The following is a 16,505-nucleotide window of genomic DNA, read 5'->3' as shown; positions in this document are numbered from 1 at the left end:
CCATTTGTAAAATGAAAAGATTAGGCTAAATGATCTCTTGGTTTATTTCCAAGTCTGAAATTCAGATTCTATGACTAAATGATTATACGAAAATTAGCAAGGCAAAATGAATACATAGCTGGATCTTGAAGTCAGAAAAACACTGGTTCAAGTTCCTGCACCACCCCCCACCCCTCCCCAGCCCCATCCCAGGACATCATGGCTATAAGCATTTATACTCTCAGGCCTCCAAAACACTCTAAGACTTTAAGTTTGAGAGCAGGTGTTGATCTGCACTAGAAAAAGGAGCTGCTCAATGGAAAGATAAGTCAACTGATAAAATCCCATAACAAGTCTGGTCTAAAAAAATACTGATGATATGAATGCTTAGAATAGGAATTCCTGAGAATATTTTGCCTAGCTTAAGGTAAAGCCAAAGTGAGTAAACCTCTTCTAGGGGAAAATCGCTCACCCATGTTAGCTAAATTAACTGCAGAGATGTAGGATGCCATTTCATAAATTACCCTATTCTAACACACTAAATCATACCCCATTAGAATAAATTCACTTGGCTTCTTCAGAACAGCTGATTAAACCAAAGGTCTCATCTCAAAAGGCTTGAAGTGCAAAGAAGCTTAGGCAAGAACAAGAGATGATAAATTTACACCTCGTCAAAATCAGGAAATGAACCAGTCCAAGAGACAAGCGTCTGTCATCAACACAAACTTCAACGCCCCAAATGAAACCACTACAATGTGTTCACCATGATCTTAAGAAACAAAGCTCAATGGGGCAGCCAGGTAGCACAGCGAGTAAGAGCACCAGCCCCAGAGTCTGAATGACCCAGGATCGAACCCAGGCTCAGACACTTAGCACCCACCCAGAAACACCTAGCCGTGTAACCTTGAACAAGTTACTTAGCCCCAATTGCTTAGGGGTGGCCAGGTGGCTCAGCGAGTAAGAGCACTGGCCCCAGAGTCAGGATGACCTGGGATCAAATCCGGGCTCAGATACTTAGCACCACACCCAGAAATAACTGGCCGTGTAACCTTGAGCAAGTTACTTAACCCCAATTGCTTTAAAAAAAAAAAAAAAGAAACAAAGCTCAAGTAGAAAGTGGAATTACTTCCCAGCAGTGAAGAAGACAGTCAATAAACAGGTATATATCAATTTAAATTGATATTAAGTTAAAAATAAATTTAAAGTCCCCTTATAACAACTGCATTAATTCCATTCCTGAAGACGTATCAGCTACAATGTTTCATCCATATCAGTAACTGCTGCACCAATTATGACTCTGACTATAACAAATTAAATATCACAAAAATATTTGCTCCCTGTTCTTCAATTCCTTATCACCCAGCGTTCACCCTCAAGTTTCTACAATAATTAACATAATGATAAACAAAGGACAAATGACACTAATTATGTGTCCTGACTCTACAAAGATGTTGATCAGCATAATAAAATAATAACAAATATTTATATGGCACTTAAAGGTTTACAAATTGCCTTACATATAGTACATCATTTAGGACATCAAACATTCCCTATAACAACATGTCTGATAATCTATGAAATACTCTATACTGTTAAGCCTCATTCCCCACCTCTGCAATGAGAGAGAAATGCATTTTCTTAACTCTTCTTTGGGGCCATGCTTGGTTATTAGAGTTACATAGTATACAGTTTTCTCTGACTGTTCTTTAAGTGTAGCACTTTAACAGTGGGGAATGGCAAAGTGTGGCACATTCATGTAATAGAATGTTACTGCACTAATAAAAAAAAAGCAAATTTGAAGAATTCAGAGGATCACAAAACATGAATAGGACAAGAGTAGACAATAGCAGAATCATGAAAAAATATACACGATGTCTAGAACAATATCAACATAGTCGATGTCTCGGTTGGTTTAGCTGAATTTTTTTCATCTCTTTTTTTTTTATTTTTGTTACAAGGGATAGCTGATTGGGTAAGGCTGAGGGAAGGAACATATGTAGAAATTAGTGTGATTATAGAAACAAAAAACTAAATATCACCAAGTTTCACATGAAACATCATGAAATACGGCACTAGTTCTATAGACTATCGACCTCACAGCATAACTTCCTTCAATACTTCAAGGATCTGCAATTTCACTGGGATGGGCACTCCCCTTCCACTCTCATATTCCAACTCCTCAACTTGAGAGACTGTTCATGAGTTGCTACAGACAAAAACATGTGATCATCTGGTAACCAAACATCTAATGATGAGCCTCTGAATTTAGTGAGTCTGGCTCTTGTATCAGAAATACACTCTGTTACCAGGTCTGTACTTAAAGCCTTTCCAATTTAGGGCTCACCAGAGCCATAGCTGCTAGCATAGCTACTAAGAAGCCAGGATCACTTCCACAAGGTTGGAAATATAGCTCTCAGAGGGGAGGTACTGCAATCACACAAAAATTAAAAGACAATTTTGTGGACGTCATAAATACAACTAATAAAAATGGGATTAACTACAAATGAGTCAAAATTATTCATCAAGTTTAATAACTTATTTTGTTTCAAGATGTCTATATTCATCTCCAGATATGGACCCACCATGCCACTTTGAAGTCATTTCCATTTCATTCTTCCATCTCCCTCCAGAACCAAAGACCCCTCCAACTTCCCTTTACCCCCTGCCACCGGGATCCTGGGCTCTAGCTGAAAAAGACCTTGGCAATCATCTACCCCATCTGTACTGTCAAACAGAAATGGGGAACGTACCGACTTAGAAAACCATAAATTTATGTTATCTATGTGTATTATATTTTAATTTATTTTATTAAACAATTTCCAATGAAATTTTAATCTGATTCCATTTCTGATCCAAACCAGCCTGCAATATAAGGAATTCATTTTGTATGAACTACTACACAGTGAAGTAAGCAGAAGCAGAACAATAATCAGTGACTATAATCACATAAATTAAGAGAATACTAAAAGAAAGCCCAATTCTGAATAACTGTATTGACCAATATGTGGCCCCAAATGCCTATCTCCCTTTCCTTTGCAGAAATGCAGAGCTCCAGAAAATGCAGCATAAACTTTCATAAACAGTCACATTAGCAATTATTTTGGATTGTTTTTCTTTGTTACAAGAACAGTTTCAGATTCCAAGACAGAAAAATATTTAGAAATGACCATAAAGTAAAAACATAAGACATCAACAAAACATTCTGGGTGTGTATTTCTGCTTTTGTTTTTAAAGACAAATCAGTGTTAGCTCCAGGAATCAAATTCAGGTCATTGTTAGAGAGACCAAGAGATATGCTATTTGAAAACTGTCATCAGTTACATTTTTATTTCAAGAAGGCAGGCTCACCCACACCAATGAAGAAATGTCTTAATACTTTTCTGTATAGTTTAACCCAATTTAAGCAAAATCAACCAGGTTACATTAAAATTATTATGGAACAAACACAAAAATAAATAAGAAATCCAAGATATTTGAGTTAAAAACAGACTTCAGACACAGGATCACAAGCTTTGTAGTGATTTATCAGATTAACCAATACATGACCAGGCTGGGAACTGAACTTTCCGAGTAATTCAAGTTTGAAAACTAACATCACAGTACACAGCTAGAACTTAGAGAGAAAATGGTCTTGTTTTGAAATAATTCCTCCTTTTCCAGGGTTTCCTATTTCTTCATATTCAAGTAATGCTATAGATCATCCTATTTCCTAAATATTCTTTGTATAGCTACCCTCTCACACTGAAGGGTTTAAAAACTTGACTTAAGGGCCCACTAACCCTTAAATTTATTTAGTTCCCAAGATGGGAGCCTGTGGAGAACAAGCAGCATCCTCAATCTTTAATCAGGAGATGATTTTTCTGATTCTAGGTTATGTAGGCAAAGTCCTAATGCCTTGGATTGAAGGTTATTAATCTGTATGGAGAAGATAATGCCACGTAATTCACTACCACATCGTGAGGTTTAATTAGTGGCAAGAAAGCACTTGGAGATCACCTTGGATCATAGCAGCTTCCATATATTCCCTTTAAAAATACGAATAAATTCAGAAGTAAAATTCAGTTGAGCTTACCTCTGAGGATAGGGCTTTTTTGAATGCTAGCTGTTGAGAAGCATACTTTTCCGTTAAGTCTTCATTCTTCAATTCAAGATCCTCCTTAGCTTTTAAAAGATGATTTAGCCTATTAAAAAGCTGTTCAAGTTCTACATCTTTTTCTTTGATCTTCCCATCGAGTCGCTAAAAAAAAACCAAGGAATGCAAATTCAAGTATTTACCACAGCAAAAACAAGAAGCAACTGTCACAAGAACATAATATTTTTCTTTTTTAATGATATCTTGTTCTAGAAATAATTCCTCTTCACCAAATAATGTGAGGTGATTACATGAACATAATTCTATTCTATTTTGACTAAATTACTGTTCACCGAATGTGAAGGTTTCCCAAAGGACAGCTCTGGCTATGACAGTATGCCATTAACATATAGTAAAGGTCAGAGAGTGACAGACATTAAGCTCCTTTGCAACATATTGCCAAAGTAGCCTTACTCTGTTTTCAAGAAACTCATTCCTTGTCATATGCTTCTAATAAGATAAATCTGTGATTTACTCCTTGTGTGCCATAAATACAAATGTATTTTGAAAAGATTACAAACCCTGACTCAAACTAGTAAAACGTGTCTATGAACATTAAAAACTATCTTAAACTTTTCCCTATCCGCTGAGAAGATCTGAGGTCCAGATGGGAAAATCCAAGTTTTCACAGATCCCTCTGGCCATAGCAGGAATGATTCTTTGTGAGCATGTGCAATAAATCTCTGTCCCCACCCCAAAATGTCCCAATAACTAGTACCCTGGGTGAGTTGGTTCTACAGATGTATCACATAAACAGAACTCAAAAAAATGATGCATTAATGTGAGCATGGACTTAAGCAAGTGGATGAAATCCTTTCTGACTCTAAGCCCTTAGAATAGAATATAATGTAAAATGTTCAATTCAAATTCAGCAAACAGGTAACAAACAAGCACTTTGCACAGCACTGGATTAGGCACTGAGGGTGACAGAAAAAGAAATAGTTCCTACCATTAGGGATCTTATAATTTATAAATATATCCTGACACTGCAAATTGCTTCAACAAGAAGGAAAGATCATTAAGTACAATTACATTACAGAGCAAAGGAAAAACACTATAAAAGTTAAAAATGGATGATTAGCCAAACCATGTTATAGGGGGTAAAGATCCATGGTAAAAATATTCTAACTTGGATCTGAGGCAGTCAACCCATTGATGCAATAGTACAGTTTTCTGATGTTATGGTGAGGTTTGTGTCTAGTGAGATAAAGATGATATTACAACAGTGGTTGAAGCAATACAAGGAAATATGACCACAGTAACAGGAATAAGGCATAGAGACAAAATATGAAACTATTATAAAAAAAACAAAACCCAATAAACATATGGAAAACCATTATAAGTGCCATGTGAGGCCCAAGAAATGAAAACTTATTTCTCTTAAAGAAGACAGAGAGTGTCTCCATCTCACTGCTCATCTCACCTCCCATCCCAGTACTCTGATCTTCAAATCCATTCCTTACATAAACAAAAAGATTAGATAAAATATACAAGAAAAGCAAATCATTGTACCTGCAGCAAGATATCCTTCTGATTGACACTGTCTGTTAAGCATTTCATAACTTGCTCCTGGCTCTGCAATTTCTGATTACTTTCACTCAAAAGGATATTGTAACGTTGCTCCACTGACTTCTCTTTCTCAATCATTTCACCATGTAATTTTTCTACTTGATTTCTAAGGTCCTACAAAAAAAAAATAAAACTGGAATTAACTTTACAAAAATTTCAAGGTGACAATCTGCATTAGCTTAACTTTCTACACTCTTCAATTAGTAGTCTAAAGAATTCATTTGATAAATTGTTCATTTTTTTACTGAAATTTATAAGAAAACAATGTTAAGAAATAAGTATCAACATGTTCTACTGAAAAAAAAAAAAGACTGGAGAAATGCATTGACCTCTCTGTCAGACACATACTGTCGTATTCGATAAACAGAAACCCAACACTAGGGTCAAAAGGCTCTATTACATTAGAACCAAATTCACTAGTACCAAAGAATTGGTGTGATTTTACTGGTGGAAGGAATCACTCCTGTACCTCAAACTTCTTCAACCAACCAATATAGATCGGCAACTGTTCCACAATTTCATTTTAAGGAGTTTTAAAAGAAAAGGGGGTAGGAGGAGGACTCAGAAGTTAAGCAATTTGCCCAATGTCATACAGCCAGGATGTTAGAGGCATCCCTTCAACCCCGGTCTTCCTAATTCCAAGGAAAGTGCTCTCCCCACCTGTTCACACTGCCTCTACAGAGGAACTGTTGATACTCCTGACAATTACAATATATTCATGAGAGGCAGCATGTTACAACAGAAAGCAACACTGGACCAGGAGAAAGGAGACTTGGCTTTGAGCTACTGTACTACCAGCTGCTAGTCATGAGATGATGGACAGTTAGCTCCCCTTTCTGGGCCTCAGTTTCATTGTCTGCAAAACAAAAGGACTGGGGACAGCTAGGTGGAACAGTGTAATAGAGCTCTAGCCCGGGAGTCAGGAAGGAGTGAGTTCAAATCCTGCCTCAGAAACTTACTGGCAATGTGACCCTGCACAAGTCAGTTACTCCAACTGCCTCCACAAAAAAACGACAACAAAAGGACTAAAATAGATGAGGGGTCAGAAAGGGTCAAATTTGGCTGCCTACGTGCTTTTGTATGGCTGGTCCATGACCTAAGAATGAGCTAAGAATGGTTTTCCCGGGAGAGCAAAATCTGGCCTGCTACCCTATAGCCTGCTTTCATATACCAATGAGGTAAGAATTTCTTTTTCATTTTTAAATAAGGTTATATTATATTTTAAAATGTAAAAATCCTTTTTAGCTATAGCTTGATTTAGTCATGCTGAGAGCTAGATTAAATGATTTCTAAAGTCCCCTTCTAGGTCTAACATTTTTATCAATCTATGAATATAAAAATGCTTCCATAGATGGTATAATAGATAAAGCCCTGGGTTCAGAGTCAGAAGGACTTGAGTTCAAACCTTCCTTCAGACATCTACTAGTGTTATAATACTGGGCAAGTCACTTAACCTCTCAGCCTCAGTTTCTTCATCTGTAAAATGGGGATAATAATAGCCCCTACCTCACAGGACTGTTGTGAGGATAAAATAAGATGATATTTGTAAAGGGTTTTGCACACAATAAGGCACTACATGTGTAAATGCCAGGCATCAGCATTATCATATTTTATACTGCAACAGTTTATTTAAGATCACTCAGTCCAATATGCATTACTGACACTGATCATATAAAATGGGCAACATGATTTCTGCCCCTCCCAATGATAACTGTGGTGAGGATCAAATGATATAATATTGATTAAAGTGCTTTCTAAATATAAGGCACTACAAAATGTAATATATTATTTCACAAATCACCTTAAAAATCATCCTTCAAAATAACTTCTCAGAAGTGGATCTCTATTATTTGCTAAAAGCCACTCCTGACTTTCCTGATTCCCCATAGTCCCTGTTCTCTTCCTCCTCAAATTATCTTGCATTTACTTCATTCTTTATCCGATGAATTCCCCAACAGAATAATCTCCTTAGGGGCAGGGACCGTGCTTCACTTTTGTCTTTGTTATCTCTAACACTTGTGCCTTGTACACAGCAAATAATAAATGCCCATTCAAACTTCTATGAAGGTACCCACTCCTCTATCCTGACACTCTAAGAGTGAAATTGGGGATGTTGAAACCCCACAATCCATACTCTGTACCTCCTCTTAGGACTAGAGTTCTATCAGTCCCACAGAACAATATAACAAGCAATAAGAAGCAAAGGAAAATCTGTCTCTCTCTTTCTCTTGCTGTTTCTCCCTTCCCCTTTTTTCCCTCTCCTCCCCCCTCTTCACCCCACAACTACAGTTCTCCCACAGTCTTACAGAGGAATTATAAATGATGTATAAAGCAATACAATTAGTAGTATGAAGGCCACTACCTCAATGTACTCTCATCCTAGACCTGATCTTCTATAACCAGAGGTTAAATCAGCTTTCCACAAATTAGTAAACTAACAACAGAGCACACTCAAGGCCTAAATTCCCAATCTAGCAATCAGAATGAAGGGCAATAATATCTTCCTTTACAAAAGCTACTCTTATAACCTTTTACATAATGGAGACAAACCAGTTAAAAACACTGCCTATCAGTTTTCAGAGGAAAAATACAAGCTATCAACAGCCACATGAAAAAAATTTCTAAATCACTCATAGTTAGAAAAATGTACATTGAAACAACTCTGTGGTACCACTTCACCCATCAGATTGGCTAAGATGACAAAAGGTAAAATGACAAATGCTGGAGAGGCTGTAGGAAAACAGTTACATTAAGCAACACTGGAGCTGTGAACTTCTTCAACTATTTTGGGGATAATACCACTACCAGGTCTACACCCCAAAAGAGATCAAAAAGAGAAAAATGCAGGATAAATATTAGAGAGTATGTGGGAAAATTGGGACACTGTTGGTAGAGTTGTTAACTAATCTAACCATTCTGGAGAGCAATTTGGAACCATGCCCAAAAGGCAACCAAACTGTGCATACCCTTTGATCCAGAAAAACCATTACTAGATCTATATCCCAAAGAGTTCATAAAAAAAGTAAAAAGGACCTATATGTGCAAAAATATTTATAGCAATCCTTTTCATGGTGGTAAAATACTGGAAACTGAGGGTATGCCCATCAGTTGGGGAATGGATGAACAAGCTGTGGTACATGAATGTAATGGATAATTATAATACTATTAATAATAATAATACTATTGTGCTATAAGAAATAAGGAATAGGCAGATTTCTGAAAATCCTGGAGAGACTTGTACGAACTGATACAAAGTGAAATGAGCAGAACCAGGAAAATACTGTACATAGTATCAGCAACACTGTGTGACTATGAATAACTCAACTTTCCCAGCAACACAATGATCCAAAACAAGTACAAAGGGCTCATGAAGGAAAATGTTATCCACATCCAGAAAAGAACTGATGGATTCTGAATGCAGATCCAAGTTTATTTTTTCCACTTACTTTATTCTTAAGGTATTTTTATCTGTTTCTTCCTTCACAACTGTGACTAATATGGAAATATTTTTTACATGACAGCACATGTATAAACTATATCAAACTGCCTACCACATTTTCATAGGAGAGAAGGGAAGGGAAAGAGGGAGAAAAATTTGGAACTCAAAATTTTGTAAAAATGAATGCTAAAAATTTTCTTGACATGCAACTGGGGGAAAATAAAATACTATTTAAAAAAAAAACAGAAGAAAAAAGAGGAAAAAGGTCCATATGTATAAAAATATTTAGAGTAACTCTTTTTGCAGTGGCAAAGAACTGGAAACTGAGAGGATGTCCATTAATTGGGGAGTAGTTGAATAAGTTATTGTATATGAAGGTGATGAAATACTATTGTGCTGTATAAGAAATGAAGAAAAGGATGATTTCATAAAAACTTGTTAAAAGTTCTCTGAACTAAAGCAAAGCGAAGTGAGCAGAACTAGGAGAATAATCTATACAATAACAAATATTGTAAAGATAATAAACTTTGAAAGACAGAACTGATCAACATAATGACCAACCACAATTCTGAAGGATTCAGGATCATGCTATCCAACTCCAGACAGAAGAACTGACAAACTCACCAAATATACTTCAAAATGAAGTATATTTTTGTGTCTTTCTATCCATTTATTTGGTTTGGGTTTTGGGAGTGTTTTTTTGCAGGGAGGAGAACATGGCTAATGCAGAGATTTGTTTTGTATGACTATACATATTTCTAAGGGACTTTGTTTTTCTTGCCTTCTCAATAGGTGTGGAAGGCAGAAGTTGAGAATTTAGAACTGAAATAAAATTTAATTTAAAAATGAAGAAAAAATAAGAACACTGACAAACTAACAAGCTGACTCACCTTAGTTGATAAGTTATCCCCAATTTCTTGAAATGTATATCATATAGCACCTCAAAGGATCTGTGATCTCATCTACTTGAGTACTCTCTCCAATAATGCAGAGTACCACACACCATGCACCCTCATTCTGCTGGAATCTTACATTTTCTCATAAATCTGGGGGGGAGGGAGAAGCTAGAGAGGAAAATGTCAATGCAGCATGCTAGGGACCTTCTTCTACTTCTCTTGACAATGTGTGGCTCTACGTTCTATAATCATATAAATGAACTGAAAGGGGGCGGCCAGGTAGCACAGTGAGTAAGAGCACCGGCTCCAGTGTCAGGATGACCTGGGGATCAAATCCGGGCTCAGACACTTAGCATGACACCCAGAAATAACTGGCTGTGTAATCTTGAGCAAGTTACTTAACCCCAATTGCTTAAAAAATAAAATAAATGAACTGAAAGTATAGAGGATATAAAAGCCCACTGAACTTGTTGCTTATTGGCTAGTTTTCAATGGTGTTTGACTTCCTGCAACACATCATATCCCATGCATGTATCAAAAAGGTTTCACTTTAATTTAAAGATTTAACACTGATCACTTTGTTCATCAGCTTTCTGATTATTCAAATCAAATGAGACACAAAACAAAGAGATGTATGTCTGCCGAAAGTATGTGCCACTGACATGTCAAAACACAGAGCCCAAATTAATGAAGGATCCCACATAGATGACAAGGTCCTCTAGAAACTCTTGTCTTCAAACAACATGATACTGGATGTATCAAGCCCTAGAACACTGCACAAATCCATATTCTCTCAAAAGAAGTAGACATAGCTCTCCACACTGAAAAAAAAAATGTAGATGAAGAAGACCTATTACCCAGACCAGAGATGTCAAATTAATAAGGCTGGACCAGATTAAAATGTAACTGGGAAACATTTAACAAAAAAAAAAATAAAATAAAATATACCACAACATGTTACAGAGACACTTAATTTGTGGTTTGCTAAGTCAACATGCAGCCCTCAGGGTTCCATTTCTATTTAAATTTGACACCACTGGTCTAGTCTACAATATGGAGATAGATGGGCAACCCATTGAGTTTACCCAACAGGATGTTATGTGTTAGACATTGTGCTTGGACAACAAGATGGGCTCAGAATTAAACAGAACAGTGGGATGGATTAATTTTGGAAAACTGCAATGTACTTTTAATAACTCCAAATTCCTCTCTAAAATAAAGTCCTAACTCTTTAACTATATTCTTCCAGTGATATTGTAAAACAGTAAGCCATGTAATACTATAGTCTCTGAAGAATTAAACTGGAAAGTTAATGTAAACAGCAACAGAGAAGCACCAGGTGAATTCTGCATAGGCCAAAACATTACCAACCAAGAAGAGTACAAAATAAGGGACATAAAAGATGTCATCAGGGAGACGTGATTGGAAAAGAAGGCGGACCGAGTATGTGGCAAAAGCACGGGATATATAGTCAGTATATTAGCAAGCATGCTTTACTGGTATCTATGCAATGTTAAAACAAACTCTGCCAAATAAATATTTTTCTATTGCTTTGACCATGAAATTTCTGTTCTTGACCATCTCCAGATTTTAATACCATATTTTTTTCTCACAAAGTTTTTTCAAAAGTTTTTAAACCATATATACTATTTATGCTACAAAAGGGTCTGAAACTCCAAAGGCCAAAGAATAGCTGTTATGTGCAAGGTTAAAAAGAAAAAAAAGCTAGCAGACTATTCAACAAACTATTTATCTCTAACACTCAAGTCACTTGGAAGGCTTTCACCCAAATACTGGGATCTAGCAGTTTTACAGCAAGCATGGCTTAACCATGATGGTTCAATACTTTAAACATATCCATAATCTCCCTGATGTGGGCACTCGCTCAAAAGATAGATCACCATCCATCTACCTCTTCTCCTTCTGTGAGATTCCTGCCCATCCTCTTTCATATCCTCTAAAGCATCTACCCAATCCACTGGAGGCTTTCCTCCACATCCTTCAACATTCTACAAAAAGCAGAGAAGCATTAAGCTATTGGCTATCCCTCACTCTCCCCACATGGCCCATCTCCTTTTCCAAACAGACATTTTTGGTATGCTATTTTATGTCACTTTTTGCACACAAGTCATTTTAAATGATAACACTACAGTCTATTTTACCCACTAAGGTAAAATCTTTGTGTTAGCCTCAGTACCTAGCTCAATAAATGTGTGTTGAATGAACAGCAAGGAATTAATGAGCAAATTTTTCTAACAATAATTCTTGCCTATTGAAAAAAATAATTCTTCTTTCCATAAACATATGTCTTTTTGATACACATATTTGAAAGCTAGGGATGTTCTGTGATGAGTGCTCAAAATGTCTTAGCTAGAAATTCTTTTGTAATTAAGACAATCTTAAATCCATAATACCACAAACCCTTCAAAATATGCCATATCCCAATGGACACTGTTCTTACTAAAAACCAAGACAGTAATGCCGATAGATTCAATAATCTAAAAGGGTAGAAAGTCAGAAGGGTATGAGTTCAATTCTTCATTATGTCACCAACTTGCAGGATGACCCCAATTTGCTTAGCAATAGCCTGGAAATCATTCACATCTACCTCTCCTAAGGTTGTTACGAAGAACTGAAAGGAATTCAAAATACTTTTATTAAGCAATTTACGTTGCTCATTTTATTTACAATAAATTTGTATGCTGTCCTTGAAAGATCATTCAATTTTTGCCTTTTAATTTTAAAAATGTTTATATAACACATTAAATAAAGAATGTGTGCTCTTCGTGTGTGCAGTAATTACAAATCCACTTAAATAATTTTCAGGACTCTATTCCTTTCTTTATGCAAACTTACATCAGTTCCTTATTTTAGATGGCTTGTTCACCCTCTATTGTGCAGGTATTCAGTACCAATTTGTTCCTCTTTCCTTTTCATTTGGTTTTTAAAATTTTAATTCAACCACTTAGATTAAGGAACTTCATCCATTTTAAATAAGATGCATTAATGTAGTGCTACACTTTTCTCAATAACACAACGCCATCAGAATTTTCACAACACGGACATATAAGTTTTCTTCTTCCAGTTGTTGATAATAGAGTAACACAATGTCCACTGTATGCAAAGATTATACTTTGAGTTTCTGTTTCTAGTAATGAGAATGTGGACTGCAATGAGATATTGTTGTTTTCTTTCCCTGTCACATGTACAGACCAAAGACATTTATATAAGTAATACTGTCTAGGTCAAAGGGGGAATCTATATTTGTCTAACAAAAGATTTTTCTGGGAAAAATTAATCAAACCTAGAATCATAGAATATTAGAGCTAGAAAAGGTGTTAAAGATCTAATGGACCAACCCCTTCATTCCAAATGGGAAAAGGCCCATAGAGGAAAACTGACTGATCCAAGGTCACATAAATTAATATGGAACTAGATGTCTACTCAAGTCTCCTAATTCCTCAGTCAGGGTTCTTTCCACTACACCATGCTGTCTTCTCAATCTCAAATTTATATATAAAAAGACTCTGAATTAAACTGAGTCTCCCAGTAATCAATCTGAATACTGATATTCTAGAGATCCACTTTATCAATGAGCAGAAAAGGATGATCAAAAGTTTTAAAAATAATTGCTAGATATATACTCCAGTCCTTAGTCCTTTAGTACCACTATGACAACTTAGCTCGTTGACCAACAAGAATAATCAATGTCAAAACAAATTATAATTTTCTCACAACTGAAGAACCATACCCAAAACCATACTGAGATTTCATGTCCAATCCCCTCCACCATTTGATAGGTGAGGAAAATGGAACCCACAGGAGTTAAGTAACTTGCTACAGTTCACAGAGGAGGTTAACAGGGCTCTATTTTGAACCCAAGTCGTCTGACTCCAAGTTCAGGGTTCTTCCACTATACCATTTCTACTTCAGATGGTTTGATCACTATTTTCACAACCCCTCTCTACAGAGGTTCAAAAGAAAGTACAATTGTTTTCTTTTGTCTTTCATCCATAGATTTGTCTCCCTTATGCTCACAATATTTGTGCTTAAAGAGGGCACAACAGTGGCCTGGTAAAAAAACAGATTAGAACAGTTTGGATTGTCAAACCTGTGACTGAGGCCTTTTCTACAAATTCCTTTGGGCCTAACAGCCCATGGATGTGATGAAGAGAAGGCAGATATGGCTTAATGATAAGTACTATTGAATAGGTACGTATGTTAAAACTGCCTCAGAAGAGAAAGAGCAGCTACCATGGTAACATTAATGCTGCCTGCCTTGCCTCACTTCTTCTACTTTGCACAGGTGGAGTTATAATAAGCAATATGTGTCAGTGGAAGAAAAGAGAACTTGGAAACGATAACAGAGAACAGTTTCTAAATTGCATCCAGCAATTTGTTTTGCTTATATTCACTGAGAAGTCTCCTATACCACAGGCAGAAGTCATCATCATCATCATCATCACTAATATTTAAATAGCACCTACTATGTGCCAGGCTCTGTGCTAAGCACTTTAGAGCTACTATTTCATTTGATCCTCATGACAACCCTTTGGGAGGCAGGTGCTGTTATCTATCGACATTTTACATATAAGGAAACTGAGACAAGGTTAAGTGATTTGCTCAAGGACAAACAGCCAGCAAGTGTAAGAGGCTGGATTTAAACTCAGGTCTTCCTGACTCTGGGAATAAGCTTCTATCCACTGTACTGCCAGCTGCCCCTAATTTCCTAAGGCACCTACCAAAGTTTCATTAACATAGTAGGTGCTTCTTCATTCCCTTCTTTGCATAGGTTACTTTTTTCCTTTTTTATTTTTAATGAAATGTGATAACTCACTATATGAAGGTGGAGGAAATACAGATTCAGAAATAAGTGATATAAAAACAGAAGATATCACTAGGGAAAAAAATATAGTAGATACTTAATAAACATTTTTGAATAGAGGAAAGAATTACTTAAAAATGGGATCCCTTACTAAACAATACATTCCATTAAGACAGGAGTCATTTTTTTATCTAAACTCTGCACCTCCTCCAATGGCTAACACAATGCTCTATACAAAGTAGTGACTTAAGTATTTGTTCAATGGATAAAAAAGAAAAATCACATTCAATAAATATAAATCAATAATAAAGACTCATTTCTCCCAAAAGCTGATAATCTCAGACTACTATCAAATGTTCTCTTTTGGTAAGGTATAGTAGAAAGAAAGCCAGACTAGGAAGCAGATCTACATTTTAATCCAAGCCCTGTCAGATATATGACCCTAAGCAAGTCATTTCTCCCCTTCAACTAGAGTTTCCTAATCTATAAAATAGGTGGAGGGGAAGGGAGAGCAGATTAAATGATCTCGAGTCTCTTTCAGCTCTCATGATCATCTGAACACCTGGGTTCAAGTTTTATTTCTGCCACTTAATAGCTAAATGAACCTGGAAAAGTCCCTTCAACTGTCTGGGACTCAGTTGCCTTACCAGGAAAATGAGGGGAAAAAAATTTGTACTACCATCCTCCTAAAGGTGCTGACAAGAAAGTTGCATGTTAACTAAAGCAGTAGAGAAATGTGAGCCACTATTCTCGTGAACTCTAGTTATGCAAAAACACTGAAATGTTATGAGTACTCCTCTCAATGTATTTTCCTATAATGGCTATAAAATTAGCACAAGAGCCATACCATGATGTTCGTCTCTACCCCTTGCGTCCATTTTCCCCAGAATTCCCTCTCATCTTTTTTCTATCTATCCAGATCTTTAATGTCCTTCAAGGCCCAATTCAAGTCCCACTTCTCCCAGGAAATTTTCCCTAACTATTCCACCTTTCACTGATTTTCCTTTCTTCAGGACTTCTGCTCTTCAATACTTAACTACAGTGTCTTCTATAATTCACTCTTTTAATATCTCTTAGTCTTACTTTCTCAGCTGAGCTTAACTAAAGACTAAGACCATATCTTGTACTTTTTCTTTGTGTCATCCTCCTCACCCCAACAGTAGCAAACCTAGGGCTGAATACATACTAAGTTCTTAATAAATACATATTTGATTTACAAAGTAAAATTCTGGGAGATTAATGAAAATTATCCTGCTCTTTAAAAATCAGTCCATCCAACACGAAACAGGACTTTCTAATATTTTCATGTAAAGTTGGACTATTTTGGGTCCTATTCAAGAGGATTTCATTACCAAATTCCACTCCAGAGCAAGGCATGTTATACCCACATTTGAGGAAAATAACATTAAATGACCAGCTGAAATTTCCCATGCTTCCTAGAAATTCCATTTCAATAGAAAAATCTAAACCCAAAGAGAAAAAGTTTTGAATGCTTCATCTGTCTCTTAACAAAATAGAACTGTAGACAGAATTTGAAAAGAGACCAGACATACATACAGGATCCTGTATATGTTTTGTATATTTACATAAGAAATAAGAGGCCACATTCCTGATTTCTTTCTAAACTGAATTTGTTTAACTTTATCTTTGGTCAGGTAAGGAAGA

General features: G+C 36.2%; 1 protein-coding gene across 4 annotated transcripts in view; it reads right to left on the bottom strand.

Moving 5' to 3' along the window:
- CDK5RAP2 (CDK5 regulatory subunit associated protein 2) overlaps window positions 1-16,505 on the bottom strand; it is a 164,700-nt gene that overhangs the window by 79,285 nt on the left and 68,910 nt on the right. For all 4 annotated transcript variants that reach the window (XM_069073810.1, XM_069073813.1, XM_069073811.1 and 1 more), the window contains 2 exons: window positions 5,624-5,794; window positions 4,052-4,216 (listed from right to left, as the gene is read on the bottom strand). In XM_069073810.1, coding sequence (XP_068929911.1) covers window positions 4,052-4,216; window positions 5,624-5,794 — 336 coding nt within the window. The remainder of the gene's footprint in view (window positions 1-4,051; window positions 4,217-5,623; window positions 5,795-16,505) is intronic.

This window comes from Petaurus breviceps, unplaced genomic scaffold (assembly GCF_028583685.1).
Source record: "Petaurus breviceps papuanus isolate PSGF00001 unplaced genomic scaffold, PetGlider_PUasm1.0 90879, whole genome shotgun sequence".
Taxonomy (NCBI): Eukaryota; Metazoa; Chordata; class Mammalia; order Diprotodontia; family Petauridae; genus Petaurus; species Petaurus breviceps.
The sequence above is the reverse complement of the archived record's forward strand: the minus strand, read 5'-3'. Positions and strand labels throughout refer to the sequence as shown.